Raw genomic sequence first — 18,180 nt, forward strand, 5'->3', positions numbered from 1 at the left:
TACAGTAGGGGCTTGTGAACATCAGTGATCTGATACTGCCATCTGCTGGTGAGGGAAAGGAAGATAAGAAAGAGAGAAGAGTGGAGTGCTTAAATTGAATTACCAAAAATAAAAAAGGGCCCTCTCTAAAACCTGTAGAGACAACCTCACATCAACCTGACAACATCTGGAGACTTATTAAGCCTGCGACAACAAAGATAATCTATAGAGTGTTAATATGTCTATTAATATAAAACTTAATAATACTACATTACATGTTTTCTGTGTTACCGACTTTGTTTCAGCACTGCAGTGATTTATCGATCAGGAAAATAACCAGCAACTACACATTAAATGGATTAATTATTCAATGTACTGCAAACGTAAGTAATCAAGAAAATATTCAAAATATTAGTAATTGTTTGTTTGGTCTGACTAAATATTATTTAGATATTTAGATTATTAAGATTCAAAAGAAAATAACACTGGGATACACCTGACATTAAAAAAGTGAAAATAATTTAAATCGCCAATAATTTGTTCATTTTCTTAATAACGTAACCTATCAAAGTGTAAGAGAGTGTACACCAGGTTACTGGTGTTTTGTTTACCCAACAGTCCGATCACATTAATATGAAACAGGAACCTTGAGAATTTCTGCTGGTTCCTTCACTATCAAAGTCGACTAATGTCATTTTACTACAGCAATGATACAGGAAGCACATATGTAGAAACACTATTTTCACATACTTTTATTTCCACGTTTCTCCTCTAGCATTTTTTACATTATTTTTTTACATAAGAACAGACTGTTATACACAGATACTGAAGCTGGGCAAAGGGGGAAAGGGAAGGAGACGAAAACCATACAAAATGGTGTCTACTCAAGCACAACAAAATCTATGTGTATAAAATTGTGTGGGTTGTTCCACTGTGGAGGCACCAACCACTACCTCAATTCTTCTTTCTTCTTTTTTTTAAATAGATTAATAAAAATACAATCTTTTAAATGGACCTTTTAAAGTGGACTGCAAAATTAAAGATCTAGAGGCATGATAACCGGATCACTAATGTAGGATCATGTGGGTTGACAGTGCCACGTGAGAGGGGAGAAGTTGTGGACCCTTCCTCCACCAAAAATAATCTTTTTTTAAAAAAATGGCACACTGCAACTAGCACTGGCTACTTTTCACCATATACTTGGACACTCAACAGAACAACAGCATACACTGGGGGAGCGGAAAAGAAGAGAAAAGAAAAACAAAAACACAGTTGTGTATCTTTCCATTCATTCCCATTCGTCTGCCTTCATTACATTTGCTCTCCATGCTGTAGTGCTTCCTTGTTAGACATGATTTAGTGGATAGAGAAAGGAAAGAGATGAAAGTGTGTATCTGTGTGTGTTTGTGGTTGGAGGGGGGGTGGGGAAACGTTGTGTGTCAGTGGTAGTGACGGTAATGACGACCCCATGTTAAAAAAATGGTGCAGTCAGTTAACACATACAGGTCTGTCTGCAGAACACCGTGTGGATCAGCAGAACTTCCTACAGGCTGCGGCCAGAAACACCGCAGCCTCGATGTCGGCGTTCGCCCAACTCGTCTCGCCGCAGCCACGACTCCCGCACAGGAGGCTGCAGCTCATAAATACTCAATCTACAGATGCCTACCTAAAACATTTTTCACTCTTTCATAAACACAGAGACCACACACACGCACACACACATAAACCATCTGTGTGTATCTCGGGTGATGACGTCACAGTCCACTGACACGTTGGACGACTGCACGTCTCATTCACCCGACTGATCGTCCATTCTCAAGTTTTGAAGCAGCACATGGAGGTAAAATGGAGGGTGATGATGGGAGGAGGGGAAAGGAGAGCCCTCCTGGAGTCACAGAGCTCGGGAATGTCGGTGTGTCTTCATTTGTTTGTTTTTAAAAATAGTGTTGTTGTTTTTTTTCAAATCACAGATCCATTGATTAACCTGGCTGAAGTGGAGCATGGCCCCCTTATTCTAAGGAAACCAACATGGCCGCTCTTTGCTTGAGTCAGGGAGGCCAGTTTACCAACAGCCCCCTCGCTTTATCTGCAGCAGTGTGCTCTGCTCTGAGGCCCCCGGCTGTTTGCCTGCCTGCTGGCCTTCCTGCCCTGCGGCGGATTAAGCGGTTATCTTGGACTTGGAGGATGGAGCCATGCACAGAGTGACCTGTGGGAGCCTGAAGCGCCTGCGACCCTGTCATCTGTTGGCTGGGAAGTAGTTAGGGTCCAGGTAGTTGTAGCCTGTGCTCTGTGGCAGGCGGTAATCTCTGTCCAGAAAGGTTTCTGGCTGGTACACGGGCTCCAGGTGGTGGTTGGGCTTGTGGGTGTCCGTCTTCAACAAACTGGAAAATGGGAACATTTAATGTTCACTTTTTGAGACAGTGATGAAGGACAAATTAAGAGACACTACAACTGTCACTGTGGGCTGTCGTTATTGACTATGATTATGTTTTTATAATTTTTTTTTACCCCTTTAAAAAGTTATCTCATGGCAGGTGTTTAATTATTATTCTACTAATGACTGGATAAATCAGTCTTTTTCCTTTCTTTTAATTTTCTTGACTAATTTTGCAACTGAATCCCTCGAATAGTTCCCTACACCGTGGAGGATCTCACCAGTCGGAGCAGTTGGAGCAGAAATCGACCGAGTTGTCCTGCGGACAGTCCTGACAGTGCCATCGCACTCCCTGGATTGGCTCCATGCCACAGACGTCACACTGCACAGAAGAGCACATGTATACACACAAACCTTTCAGAACACCTGACCAGTACGAAGCTACTCCATTACTCTATAATGCTGTCAGAAATAAAAGACCTTTAATAAAAACATTAAACTGGGAGAGTGTACACAATCAGTTGTATAGATTTATATTTTATTTCAGCAACTGCTACTAAAGACTAAAATGTACAGTTGAGTGACAACATTTAAAATAAGGCAGAGGTCAGAATCCTAATAAACCTGTTGTTGAAATGAGCAGCTTACAATCTCTCTCAGTCAAACTGTGATTACATCACCCCTCAAAACAACGACAACGTGAACTCCATATGGAGAAGCCTGGAGTTGATGTTGTTAAAAGCATGTACAGAAATGTAAATCATCTTCACCTTGAAGCCTACATGCCGTACGCAAGTCTTCTCCTCCTGCATCTCCTGGAGCTTCTGCTTTTTCAATCGCTTCAGCTCCAAGAGCTCTTTGTATTCTGGCAAATTTCTCAGCTCCACAGGCACACTCTCTTCATCCTGAAAACACACACACACACACACAGTGACTGATTGGCAACAGGACAGAAAATAAACATATCTACATGACTCCACAATCAAATCTGATTATAACGTTCTCTACCTCATACACAAATTTGCTGATTCTATTGATCAGGCTAATTGTGGTTAGACAGGAACAACATATCCATGAACATCTGCATAGATAGATTTTTTTTTTGTGTGAGCAGCAATGTTGTCATGTGTCTGTAGTGAGTACCTATCGTCTTTCTGCTGAAAATACACAAAAAACACCAAGAGAGGTTGTCTAACAACTATACACCTCCTCATTATGAGTGACTCATTACTTCAGAAGTTGTGAAAGCAAAGTTTTAAGGGTATTTTTTTCCCACAGCAAAACACAAAATGGCTTTGAGAATGTCCTGCTGAGCTGCTGACGCACTTGCCCTCATGAGATTTTCAATGTGACCTGCAAACATGGCCAAAGTAAAGGACAACTTGTTGAAAGTGAGAAATTATCACGACCCATTGCGGTAATGGGTCTCTGTAACTTTCCTTCATGCCAATGTTGTCAAAGGTTTTTGTGGTCTCAGCATGACATTGTGAACCACTTTCCCGTAAAGGTTACTGCCATCAAATGGGGAGAAAACTGTCAACGCTTGGATAATGGCGAGTTTCAGGAGTTGCACAGTTCAAACGGAAAAAAGGAAACAAGGCTGGCCAGGTATCGTACTGTGATTTAGCATTTTTCAGCAGCACATGATGCCCTAATACGAGTGAAAAATCCCAGACGGAATTATCAAGAGACACGTTAGTTTTGATTTGATCCATATCTGTTAAAGCAGAAGGAATAGACTGTCATATGAAAGGAGATGTATAAGACAAGGCAGGTAGCATTTTAGTCTGATTTGAAATAAGTTTCCATAAACACAAAAAAACACAGCTTTAAACAGACTATTGCCTCTAATCTACTGCTTACACCAGGAGAAGGGCAAACAGAAAAGTCTTCTCATTGGTCATAGACACAAAAAAGCTCAAAAGGAACAAGATAGCTCCGCGATAATGGTAGTACAGTTAAAGCTGCAGTGGCAAGAAGCATTAATCCCATCAAACTGCCCTGTGTTTTTGAGCAGAATTAACTTGTGAAACTTTGTGGGTGCTTCTTTGTGTTTTCAGTCATATTCCAATCCGTCTCACTTTATTAGTACAATGCCGCTGCTGCCTCCATCTGTGTTGACATAAACCAAATAACGTCCTGTGTGCAGCGCAGAAATGTCGCTGGGCGATGCAACAGCTGAACGCGGTTATACTCAGAGACCCAGAGAGAGTCGTTTGGACCTGCAATGTGTGAACTAATTTGACAATGGTCTGAATGTGATGGACATTTAAGAATAAAGACTATGTCTAGTTTTCAGCAACTGATATCTTGTGATGTGACTGACCGAGTCATCAGCAGCGGGGTCCTGTCCGTCGCCGTAATACGCCGAGCGCTCGTCTTCTTCATCCATGTACACCGGAGGATCATAGGAGGTCAGGAAGGTGGATGGCCGGTACAGGTGCTTGTTAAGGTGGTGCTGTCTTTTACTGGATGCCTGGGGAATTACAGTGGACAGTTACAGGCACATGCATAGTAATATAGATATATGGAAGTATAGAAACTGGAGGATATACATGGATTTGGTACAAGATTTTAATTAGCCTTTTTTTACAATTGCTGCTGAAAGTCAGAATTTACTTTCCAACATAATTTTGTAGAATTATAACACGTCTTTGAGCCCAACATATACCAGGCTCTGCCTATATCATCACACGATTTTATCTCATCATGCCTGTTATGGTATGGCATGAACTAGATGGCTAAATTTTTAATTACAGCAGTATAGTTTGTGCAAAGAGCACTGACTAGCTCATTTTCAAAAAATTGGTAATTGGTAATTTCCAGCAGAAAATCTTATCCTTATTTGAAAATAAATAGGTTTATTGGAATTGGTCACATGAGCCAGTGTGGCTGAAGGTTTTAAAATATATGTGGTTACCTTTTTAGTGTACATGCACAGGTTGGGTGTTCTTCCAGGCACGGGGATACCAGCTTTTGTCAGTTTGATGAAGTACTTTTGAACCCTACTAGCAACCTGGAACGTTGTAACAGAAAAATTGCTGCGTTAATGATTTTCAGTGACAGAACAGCTGCTTCAAGTAAATGAGGTCACACACACATTTCATTCAGGACATGCAGGGGGTGCAGTTGTCACACAAGTTCTCCTTTTAGATTCAGTTTGCCTTCTCTGAAACATTTTCAGTGTCATGATAAGATAATAAAAACAGAGCTGGTTCAGGGGAAAAGGGGCAGCATACAATTAGCCAAATCCATTTTCTAAGTTGTCGGTCACCTCAAAGTTAGTTGCTTCTTCAGGTTAATTCTTACTAAATCTGACCAAAAGATTGTGTGAAGTGCTGCTCATTTTTTTTCATTTACAGATAAATAAATAAGTAGATATTCATACAATGGCACTCGTTAAAGCCGGAAAATTGGAAATCTAGTCACCTGTTTTGCTGTTCGATTGCCCAGCTCATCTGCAATCTTCTGCCATCTTCTGGACTCAATTTCCTCAGGGGGAAACTTGACAAGAAGCTGCTCCAGTTTTTTCTAGAAAATTCACAAAAACAGTCAATTACTATTTAATAATTAATAATAATAATTAATAATTATATTAGAGAAGCTGCATTCAAGATACACATATCTTTAAAAGAGCCTGAAAATGCTGATTTAACTATGTTTTGCATTCCTTTTGTTTATTTCATAGTTTTTCAGTTTTGCATCTGTACATGAGTTGAATCAGTGATTATTTTCATGTATATGTAGAAACAATACACCCTTCCCTCAATAATTGAGGTAAATCTGATAAATATACAGAAAGTCTGCAATGGTTACTACCCACCTGTTCCTCCACAGACCACAGCTGGTTAAATGTGTCAGGCTTGTTTGGGTGACAGATCCTCCCCCTGATTATCTATCAAAAGAAAACACAAGTGACAAACAGGTTTTAAAACATAAAAAAAATAATGTAAACTATACCATTTGGTGTGATCTGCCTGGCATTTGACATGAATATGTCACTGTGACAGAGAAAGTCTGGTTGTCACAATGTGAAACGAGATGTGTCATTCCAAAGATGCCAAAAAAAACAGCAACTCTTTGCGTTGACAAACAAAGTCTTGTTAGAATTCAGACAGTGTAGTCAGATAGAATAAAAATGTGAGCGCACACACACACACACACACAATATAAACCACAAGCAAAACACAAACAATCAAGGAGCCGTTTGCACCGTGCTAACACTTGGCTTCATCTAATCCAGACAATCGATGAAAAGGGAAACATTACAATGTGGAAAAAGACACGCAGTCACACAGACACACAAACACAAAGAAGCAAAGATTTAGACAATAATAAAGAGGTAGCGGGAGATGCAGCGCTCTAACGTTTCCATAGATACCATCTTTTGTGCTCACACCAATGTTATACTGGGACACAATGATATGACAGCAGCAGTGTGTATTTTTTTAATAAGGAGGCAGGGCTCTACCTGCATTTGTCCTCCGTTCTCTGGGGCATCACTTGTGGGCAGGGACGAGTACATGGTGGAGCACTCACCCTCCTTCTTAGGCTCCACGGGGCTTTTTGGTCTAAGCGGCAAACCTAATGTAGAGAAAATGAGAGAGATTGACTCTTTAGAGGACGTGCAGTAACACAAAAAATGATTTCAAAAAAATAATCAATCAACTATATTTAATGAAATTCTGTCCTTTTTGAAGTTATACGTGCCTTTGTCAAAGATCAGCTTTAGCCGCCTGGTTTTGCGCTTCTTGTCACAGAACTCTCTCTCAAAGTCACTGAGTCCTGAGGTGTACTGTTCCCACGCTATTTCAGGGAGCTGAACGACTCGCTGAGGACATGGCAAGCCCAAATTCACCTAGGGATCACAACAATGTCACAGTCCATGAACAAGTTAACTCAGGATTGACAGCTTTCACTACTATGAAGTGAGATGTGATCACAAATAAAAAGAAACTAGAATACACACTGTAAGACAAAGCCTCATCACTTGGGACACTTCTACTTTTGTTGGTTACCATGTTCAAGTTTTAATTTATTTGTAACGTAACTCCAGCCATTGCCAACACAGATCAGCACATAATACTTTTTTTCCTGACACCTACACAACCTGGGCTTGGCAAGCTTCCACTTTCACACTGACGTGAAATAAAACATTTCTTTAAACAGGGTCTTGATTTAATTTCTGCAGCAGGTGTTCTGACTTTATTGATTGGCCACATCTCACTGACGGCACTAGCTCATTCACTGATTTGCCCCGACATCCTATTGATTACGCCATCAACATTGTGTGCACAGTCCAGCCTGGTTGACCTGCTGCAGCACAAAAGCAAGAGTGATGGAGAAGAAAAGAAAAAGTTATTTGAATTTAACAAGCCGCCTCATTTATTCTCTAGTTAGTTATTCTTGAGGAATGGGAAAAAATGCAAAAGCAGGACTTTATGTGCCATGTCTCAAAGATGAGTTGATGCAGACTAGAGCCTGGCCTGGTATCAGGGCCCGTTTACTCCCTTAAATTAGCATTTACCTAAAACCTTCAAAAGTAACTGAAAATATGAGTGTGCAATATAATGTGTATTGCCACTTTTTAGTGAATGACCTTATCTGTATAAGGTGCTTGTAGTACACAATAAAAAAAAGTGTTTTCTCTGCAGTGCTCATAGTCTTGCAGTGTATCAAGGAGGCTGTTCTATTTATTTTTTTGTCATGGTTGCTGATTTTACCCGTTTCTGCAGCTGCTCCACAAAGCTAATTGGATCAGTGAGTGCCTCTCTCTGGTGACATCCCAGAGTCTCCAGGTCCAGGATGGCCTGCGTGCGCTGGGCCTCAAGAACTCCGATGGTCTGCAGCAGCCTCTGATAACTGACAGTTAATTTAGAAAGTAAATTTAGACAAGAGAGGGACAAAAGGACTGTTTACATTATTCAGTGCGACACTTGAAATGTTGCAGCATATCAAACTTTGTAGTCTAAGACCATGCATAATTAAACTGTGGTGCTGAGAGACTAAACAGGTGCACAAGACAGAAAGATTTCTCCTGTTATTCTACCAATTATATTTTTACACAGATCTACAAATCTTGGAAATTGATATTAAGTGTGTACCCAAGCTAATCTGGCAAATATGCGCTATGATTACAGATACTTTTCACTGTAGAAAAAACTGAAGCTGACAAATCATAACCTGGCAACAGAAAACTACAACACTGGTCACTCCCGGTTTCACAGTAAATATCAAAACCTTTGCATGACTAACACTTGCAGTAGCCTGGGGAGCATACATTGCTGTAGAAGCCTGACCTTTCCACTCACACCTTGTGGATCAACAGAAGAACTGCAAACTGGGCTGTCAATGATTAAGCGTGGTACTGACTCAGAGGCCTTACAGTGTGAGCAGAGCTGGAGGAAACAACAGCAATGTGACATCCTACATGGCCAGAACCAAATGCAGGTGCTCAGTGGAGCAGAAAGGATCAATCTTTCCTAACAGGACATGAACAAAAATCAATGCAAAGGACACTATTTATTTAATAGCTGCCAGTGTTTTGAAGATCCTACAGGTATAAAACATTCAGACAACTAAACTGTATTAGATCTCATATTCCTTCATTATTTACAGACATTAGGTAGGTTTTTGCATCATCACTATCAGTTTTTCTTTCCCTGCATAAGTTTGCACTAAAGATTCAATGTAATCTGGCCCTGCACCAATGGCATTTAAACATGCAGTATGTCATTCCTGTTACTATTGGTCTCTCACTCAAAATGACAAAAGTTAGTAAATAGGTTGAAGATGACGGGCAGCGTGGGATCACATGATTGTTGTCTTGTTTGTGTCCCCTGTACATTCTGTACTTTACAAGGAGAGCTTCATCTGCTGTAGTGATGATCTATGACGATCTATGAGGAAGGAAACGATCAATGTTTCCTTCCTCATTGACATTTCATAGGCAGTTTTCCTTGTTAATTATGATGTCATGAAAAGGCGACCAAAATGAAATTGTCCATTACAAGAAACTGATATCTATCTATAGATATGTGTTGGAAACGTTCTGGCTTAACAAAATATGCAACATTAATATTGTCATTTCTAGATCTTTTGTCTCCTCAAACATACAACTTCACATCTGATTAAGAGGAGGCATGCTTACTTCCACAGGTACAGATTATCACATCATTAAATCGGTTTTAGGGCAATAAGGAAGATTTAGCTCTGCTAAATGTGTCCAGGGACGAGTCTGGTGTTTCATTGCCACCTACTGGGCCTGAAGTCCACTGACAAATCCTGGTGCCAATAGAAAGGCTGGCTTTGGCAATATTTTTGATTATCATCATCTTAATGTGTTTAATATTTACATTATATAGGTAGAGGTGATTGTCAAAACTCACAAAGCAGTAAACTGCAAATACAAACAATTGAGTACACAAATCAATCATGTCTGAGACAATTACACATATTCAGCAACCCTAAAATGCAAAGTCATGTTTCCCTAAAATTACTCCTGGCTGCATTGATCTGAGCCTTTAGAAATTCTCCTTAATCAGCACAACAAACCCAAGGCACGTCACAGAGACCGGATCAAATTACCTTGCAGTATGACCGCAATGAAATGTTATTCTAAAGCCACTATTCCAGCTGGAAACTTTAAACAACACTAGTGTCAAAGACAACATGATGTCTCTAAGCCCCTGAAGCGATCCGTCTGTCTGCCTATGAAGATGCATCATAAATCAGCTGACATGCCACAGTGCAGAACAAAAAGCCTGACTGCATGTACCACGAGACCTGTCCTCTAACATATACATCCCATCTTTTATGAAGTACAAGCAAAACTGTGCAATTAGAAATCCTGTTTCTCTAAAACAACTCCTCTTCCTGAAAACGAGAACAGAAGCAATTGCAAGAGTCATTTTAACATCCAATCTTCTCATATTTTGGAAATCTGACAACTGGCAGCAAATTCACACAATCACAGCATCACACTGAAGGTGGAAATTAAACGTGAAAACATGTTAAAGCTTAACAATGAGGCAGGAGCTATAGTTAGATGCTCTCCAATGTTCCCATAATGATTGAAAAAAAAACATTCCAAAAATAAAGTTATATGTACTGGTGCAAAAGCCTCAGATACACTTGTATCTCAGTTTAATCTCTTTTCAGGGGTTTAAGGAAAAAAGAACGGTCGGTAATCTTTTTTATAGCCACAATGAAGGAAATGATCCCAGCAGGTCGGAAGTAATTCATTAATAAATTAATCTATCAGTTAATTGACTGCAAATATTTTCTACAGTAAAAACGTTCACTAGACACAAAAGTTCGATTTGAATAGGATTTCTTAGAACATCACTAGGGAGGCATTATATTACCAACACAACATTGGCTTTAAAATGTATTATGAGATATCCGCAAGCATACCAAGATCCCCCGATTTGACTGATGACTAAAATAGTATGCACAATAGAACAATAGCAACCTCCTTGACTATGTTTGTGCTCTCACCAACTATTGTTTTTGTTACATTGGTTCATTTTGCACAATGAAGAAAATCTATATCTGCATCTGCTATATATACATATATATATATATATATATATATACATATATTTACATATATATACATACATATATACATACATACATACATGTATGTATATATATATACATATATATATATATATATATATATATATACATACATACATACATACATACATGTATGTATATATATATACACATATATATATATATATATATATATATATATATATATATATATATATATATATATATATATATATACATACATACATACATACATACATACATATATATATACATATACACATGTATATATACACACATACACACACACACACGTAATCAGCCTAAGCATTCCCAATATGTGGGCAAAAAGGCCAATATCGTGCATCTGTAAATGTCACATTAATAATGTAAGTGGACCCCCAGTTCATTCAAAACTACAGACCAGAAATAATACAATGATCACAGAATATATTGATCAGCATGTGTGTGAGCTACAAAAACCAACATCCCTTGGGAGCTCCCACATACTCTTTGTTGTGTTTAAGAGCCAGGTGGTCAGACTCAAAATAATACACGTCTGGCTCCTCCTCTTCCTCCTCCTCTTCTGCAGGCTGGCTGTGTGTGCACTCCTTTTTGCTCTCTGCCTCTCTATCATCCACAGACCCACAAGCCTCACCACCTGCCACATCTTCAAGATCCATGGAAGAGGGGCCAACAGAGTCTAAGGGGGCAGGTTCTTCCATCACAGGGCAGTCCTCCTCCAGCCCAACCTCCACCTCCCCCTCTTCCCTCAAGGGACCATTGTCTCTAGGAGGAGAGCTGAGCTTGGAGGAGGTGCCTTTGCCACCAGTAGCAGCCCTCCTGGGTGAAGTCCGTAGAGTATATCTGTGTTCATAGAGCTCTGTGAAACATGGGGGAATGCTGGAGGAGGGATTGCACACTGGCTCTGTTGGGGAGGGGGTTCTTGCTAGTGGGGGTGTTGTTTCTCCTGAGTTGCCATTGTTGATTGGACTACTGTTCATGTTAGGTGAGGTGGAGGCAGCAGCTTCTTGCACTGGTGTTAGTGGCTGGCCATTGGAGTCGCTCTCCATCACCTGCTCCTCGTGGGCGAGACACAAGGTCTCGCCCACCACGTCAACCTCCTCCACCACCTCCTCCACCTCCTGTTCCTTGGCCAAGATGAGCTCAGGGACAGGATCCTCTGGACCAGCCCCATGGGCTGCTGGTGCAGAAAAGGCTGGCGATTCCCCTGAGCCAGAGACCTCAATCTGCACAGGGTCAGAGTTTGTACAAGGCACAGCAGGGTCAGGGGATGAGGGAGCCCCCACCTGGCTACCATTGAGCAGCGACAGGCAGTTAGTGGCAGAGGTGAGATTTGCACTGGGTTCCTCAGTGAGTGTGCTGGGTTCCTCGGTCTTATTCTCTTTGAGTCCATTAGACGCTTTATAAGCATTCAGGGGCTGTAACACCCCATCACACTCCACATGACCATCCTCTGCCTGCACAACCATTAGCTCACCTTCCTCTTTACAGAGGACAGGTGAGGCGGGAGCTGTGTTAACAGAGTTTTGGCAGGGAAATTCTTCACACGTGTTGTCCTTGTTAGACTCTGGGACAGATGCTGGACTTTCAGGTTTCAGAGGCTCCACATGCTCCTCGTGTCCCTGAGACTCTACAGAGCGGGGGCACCGTTTGGCCCTTTTGATTTGAGGAGAGGCATCCCGCACCCCTTTCCCTCTATCACAATTCTCGGGCTTCTCAGCAGTTATGTCCTTTTCAACACAGGACACACCCCGCTTCCTGGAGCTGGTCCACTGCTCCACCTCAGCTGGGGAAGCTTTCGAGTCAGTTTCCTTACCCTGCAACAAGGCCTGTTGTTGGCCATCGTGCTGAGTGTCCTCCTTAGTATCGTGTTTAGCAGCCTGCCTTGACTCCTGCTTAACATCTTGTTTTGACTCCTGCTTGGCGTCCTGTTTCGACTCCTGTTTCGTTTCCTGCTTTGTGTCCTGTTTCGACTCCTGCTTCTTCTTGGGCGACCGGGCTCTAGGTAGTGGAGACACTGGTGTCTCCTCTGGCTGGGCAATGCTACGGTTCCTGAGGGTTCGACCACAAAAGTTCTCATCCAATCCATTGAGTCCCACTGATGACCTTGTGACGCGCGAAGAACGGGACGCGGCCATACTACGGCGAGTGCCTACAATTTCCTCATCCTGGTGCTCTCTCTTCTGCAGCAGAATGTGGGCACCTGCAAAACACACATACAGATACATACAATTCATTAAGGCATTATATCACACAGCAAATCCTTACAGATTAAAGTTACACTGTAGCACTAATGTAATGGTTTTCATGTTTTACTGGATTCACTGGGCAGCCAAGCTAAAAATGAAGATGTGAACCGAGGTGTTTGCCTGTGTTAAATACTGCCTGGGGCATACCTCAGCTCGCACTAGAGGGGTATTGATTTTTCTTGTCATTGTAACTAAGCAACACCTTATGTCCACAGGAAAAATATAGATGTCTAATCCCAGGTCTGTGCAAAGGTAAAACAATTAAAAGGTGGGAGATCAGCTTGTGAAACAAATAATCTTCCATCATGACACCGGTGTTTTCAACACTTCATAAATGCGACAGCTATGAGGCTCATCTGTATGTGTATTCCTACATCCAGTTCAACAGTGATAAGACTGAGCTACAATAAAAACATTGACGACAGGATAACAGCGCCTCAATACCTTTATTTTAGCACATTTTTTATGCTGAACCTTTTGAAGGTTAGTATTCTGGATAGTATTCCCTTAATAAATCCCTAAGAACCTTTACAATCACCCTAGGGAATCTTGCCCCTGAAGTATCGTCTAGATCATGGCTGCTACCAATTACTCAAACAACAGAGGATGCTACAAATGTGAAGTGGTCAAGGTGATACTAAAGGGGCATTTATAGGAAGATGATCTCACTGGGTGATGATGAAACATAGTCGTAATCTTTTAATGTAGAGGGAAATAATTGCATCAATTTGGATTGTAGACATGGTGTTCATTTACGTTAATTTTTAGTACATCAATCTGAAGTGTGACCTGTCAAAACTGATGTAAAAGCTAATTGTTTTCCCTAGTACAACCCTCCTACATAGAGCCAACATTGCATAATCAAAGCCAAAGGCTACTTGGGCTACAATACATTTTGATAATATGCCTATATGGTGTAACATTAATTGTCACCTTGAAACATCCCCGCCACATGCACATATTACTGCAACTTGGTGCAAGACTCAAGCAGAGAGAACTAATGTGATTTGTCCATGCATATAATAAGAAAGAGAGGGCAGGAACAAGGGAGAAGTAATCACAATGATCGCTCACCCTTTGCCTTAACAAGACAAAAATAATTTCAATGGCTCATCTGACCTGCTCTAGAAAACCAACTACTATTTCAAAATCAGAGTTAGAATTTATGGGAAAAAAACTGCTCACGTTGCAATACTGTGCAAAGATTTCAACCGACAAGTATGTATTAGAAGAAATTACAAAGTGTAAAATTATAAAAACATGTAGAGTTGTAAATTATAAACAGGCATGTAGAGAAGACATTTCTCCTAGGTAGTCACTTATATATGCACATCTATTCCCTCCATTTGTGACTGATCTCCCCCATAATGATAATCATAGTACTGGCATATTTTAATTTCATTATCCCCACTTTTATCCACCTTTTCCACTGAATTTCTGAAGAATAAACAAGGAAGCTTAAATGACAACAATGAAGAGACTAAATGATCGTTTGGCTCAAGAGAAAGGGCTTTAAAATTATGTAGGACTGATTCTCCACAATATATGAACAGGTTTGTGAACATGCCAGGATAAATGTGAAGTAGCAACAAAATGAAACTTAACACTGGATCCCAAAGGTCTTAATTACATTATTTGATCGTATTTGATAAAGTCACAGTCCATGTACTTGTGCAAGAGTGGACTGAATGTATTCAGTTATCCTGCTAAGGAATAAATGAGAAAAAAGGTAAAACCCATATTTTTCATTACAATGGACACTCACTAATCTCAATTTTATTTCTACTTGGGCAAAGAAGCACATTTTACAGCAGCCTTAAAAATGGGTCATAGAAGGACTATAAAGTCTTTGTACAATCATGTAACAACAATTCTTGGCCAACAGATTTCATTAATGTGCACATCACGGTCACCTTATTTGGGATATTTGCCCAAAGGAATAAAGGGAAATGTCAGATGCCTCTTGGAAATTTTGACTGCAGCAGTGAAAAAAGCAGTAACTCATAAATGTTTACCGAGAGAGACACACCTGCTGAATTCCTGAATAAGTTCAAATCAAAGATTTATGAGATCGAAATATTGACTTTCGACAAAGGTTGGGAAATTATTTATGAAGCATAAGATGGAAAAGATGAATATTATTCCCCAATCAGCAGGTGACTGATTCGGCTGAATAAAAAAACAAAAAAACAAGGATGTTGGTTTTACCCCACTTTATACTCAGTGTAAAATCAGAATACTTAATAATCCCCAGGGGACACTGGGTAATCCCTGGGGGGGAATTATAATTTTCCAAATTATACACTATTATAAAGAACTGCTCTACTATATAACGGTAATCAGATAATCTGGATGTCATCGTAACAGGCAAAGTTGTTGTTAAGTGAGGCATCTGATCAGTCCCTGATTCATTTTGCAGCACAAGAATGGCCTCAAGCATAGAGTCAAAATCATGAACAAATATATTGAGCAACAAGGAGCCCATAGATAGATATTCAGCACACTTAAGTCGACGACAGCTGTTGCAGGACTATAATTGATAAATAACTACTCATGCCATCATTTTTGAAAGTATCCAGAGTAACTCAAGTGTCTACAAATGTTGCACAGCACTTAACATGGCCACATTATTTCTCCAATGTATGCACACGCTATGAACATTAAAAAAATTTGACTTTCAGGCAGTGGTTTTGGGACCTGACAAAGATCAATGTTATATACAAATTCATCTTTATCTGCTTGTACACATTTGGGTGTTTTACCCTGCACTCAACAGTCCTTCAAATAAAAACTGCCATCCCCTCATGAGGGGGTCACATCTTGACACTATGGGTCAAAAGCCAGAACAGCTGGGACCCACAGCTTTAGGAGCCCCACTTTCTCTCTAAGTAGGGAAATAACAGCAGGCTGCCGTGAGATACTGAAATATGAAAGTAAAAACATCACAAGATCTGCATTCTTATTTCAGTAGAGATCAGATAAATACAGTAGTTTTAAGATAGTATACTGCCATTTATGGCCACCAATCCTGACAGTGGTAAAGAACAACTTCTGATCACAGGCCGCATTTTCACCTTGCATTTTTAAAAACGTCACAGCCAGAATATATTATGAGTGCAGCCACATTGACAGTTCACGTGTGACTTAATCTCAATCAAACCACTTCCTCTTCTTCACTGAAGCACATTAGATAGTGTAGTTGTATTAAACACGTGCTAGCTGCATTATGATAAACACTACAGGACTGGCTCATTGGACTTTATGAACCAACAAAATCTCTTCAGTGAGATTTTAAAGTTCTAAACTCAAGTTTGCAGTACATAATCAAACATACTAAATAAGTCAGATGTGGTGGCTAGTCTGCAGCATATATGCATGTCGATATGGATGTATGCATGTTCTTTAAATTATTTCAAATTAGATGTTTGTATTAAAATGTATAATTGTCTTCTAAATCACTTTGTGTTGCTATGGGCATGAAATGCGCTTTGAAATTAAAGACCAACTTGACCCTCTACGAGTTGAATGTGGAGGCTAGTCAGCAGCTAAGATACCTGTTTTTTTAGTGAGCAATGTCTTTGGACATAAACAAACTAGTTCTGTGTTGTTTTGCCGTTGTGTGGGTATGTTCGTCCCTGTTTCTGACCTGTAGTTTAACACTTCCACAGGGCCTACGGGCAACACAAAATCCACGAAGTGGTGTTGGTATCCATGCCGACGAGAATAGCTCAAACCCCAACATCATGGGTAAACGGCTGTGACAAGCCCAGTGTAGACAAAGTTGAGAGACACGAGGATACAATTAAAGTCCCCACTCAAGACAACGGTGTAGTCGGGTTAAGTGAACACAAGTTTGCGTTAGGCGAACTGTACAGTTCATCGTTAAAACTCCACACACATGTTTAGGCAGAACAACACAGGTGGTTCATAGAGCTGGGCAGCATGCTAGGTGTTAGCATGGACCAACTTCCAAGCGCACGCTACTTGACATAGCTTGCCGTTTAGCGAGCTAACATCAGCAAACTATCTTACATTTAGCAACGCGAGCTAAACATACAGCATTAACACTTCCGTCACCAAACCGCAGACTGTTGCACTCATAAAATCCACATATTACATGGCGCGCCTTTCACGACACCCATAAGAACAAGTATGCTAAAATATAACCTATCTATTTTTCTCTGTTTTTACTTATGAACGACTAGTTAGCCGAGTTGGCTAACGTTACCTCCGCTGATTTCCCGTTAATCGCACCATGCAGAGGAGAATCGTGGCGATTTCAGAAGAAACCTCTCCACTAACGTTTCCAACATCGGGCACATGCTAATTAGCTCGACTACTAACACAGGCGTTAAAACCAACCAACAACACATTATGCAGAATGAAGGAAATAGCTACTAACCTCATGGTTCGCCGAGGTTTACATTTCTACTGCTGCGTACAAATAGGAGCAGCATGGTTAGGAGCCAAGTAGAATAACGGCAACTGCCAACCAGTTAGCAGCTACGGTTAGCCGCGGCAGGTTAATACTAGCTAGCCAAGCTAGCTGATTGTTCGGCGCATAACTTTGCCGATGTATTAGTGTATTGCGAACAATGCCGGTCATAGACGTTTTAGGTGGGCTGGCACATCCAGGGTCTGTTATTTGTTGTGCCCTAAGTAACGCGTTGGAGACACACTTCTAACTATCTTTTGAAGCCCAAGAATTACACATACCTCACTTCCGTAAATTTGCTGCACGTTCGGCCGCAGCCATGTTTTCAGTCCAGTCAACTAGTCTCGGGGTGTGTGAGTCTATTCAGCCGCGCTCGTCCAAATGCAACACTATACTGTACATTTTTGCCTCTGTCAGGACTTTAAAGTATGTCACACATTCTCAGACTAATCTGACATAATATGCGGCTGTTTATTTATTCACTTTTAAAACATTTATTACGCGTTGTATTTGACTTTCCTTGTCAAATGGAGCCATTATTCCACAGCTAACAGCAC

The 18,180-nt window shown here is 40.6% G+C and overlaps 1 protein-coding gene across 2 annotated transcripts; it reads right to left on the reverse strand.

The window, feature by feature from the left end:
- Positions 1–705: 705 nt before the first annotated feature.
- Positions 706–17,983, reverse strand: zzz3 (zinc finger, ZZ-type containing 3). Of its 2 annotated transcripts, none has more exons than XM_044019101.1 (12): positions 17,905–17,983; positions 11,426–13,142; positions 8,077–8,215; positions 7,064–7,211; positions 6,825–6,937; positions 6,177–6,248; positions 5,783–5,884; positions 5,274–5,369; positions 4,680–4,829; positions 3,124–3,258; positions 2,635–2,735; positions 706–2,360 (listed from the first exon to the last, which is right to left on the reverse strand). In XM_044019101.1, exons 2-12 carry the CDS (start codon positions 13,075–13,077, stop codon positions 2,216–2,218), a joined length of 2,853 nt encoding a protein of 950 aa, XP_043875036.1. In that variant the 5' UTR covers positions 13,078–13,142; positions 17,905–17,983; the 3' UTR covers positions 706–2,215. The 2 variants fall into 2 exon arrangements, with proteins under 2 accessions (XP_043875036.1, XP_043875045.1); XM_044019110.1 differs by lacking the exon at positions 17,905–17,983 and adding an exon at positions 17,591–17,874.
- Positions 17,984–18,180: the final 197 nt, after the last annotated feature.

This window comes from Solea senegalensis, linkage group LG1, assembly GCF_019176455.1.
Source record: "Solea senegalensis isolate Sse05_10M linkage group LG1, IFAPA_SoseM_1, whole genome shotgun sequence".
Classification (NCBI taxonomy): Eukaryota; Metazoa; Chordata; class Actinopteri; order Pleuronectiformes; family Soleidae; genus Solea; species Solea senegalensis.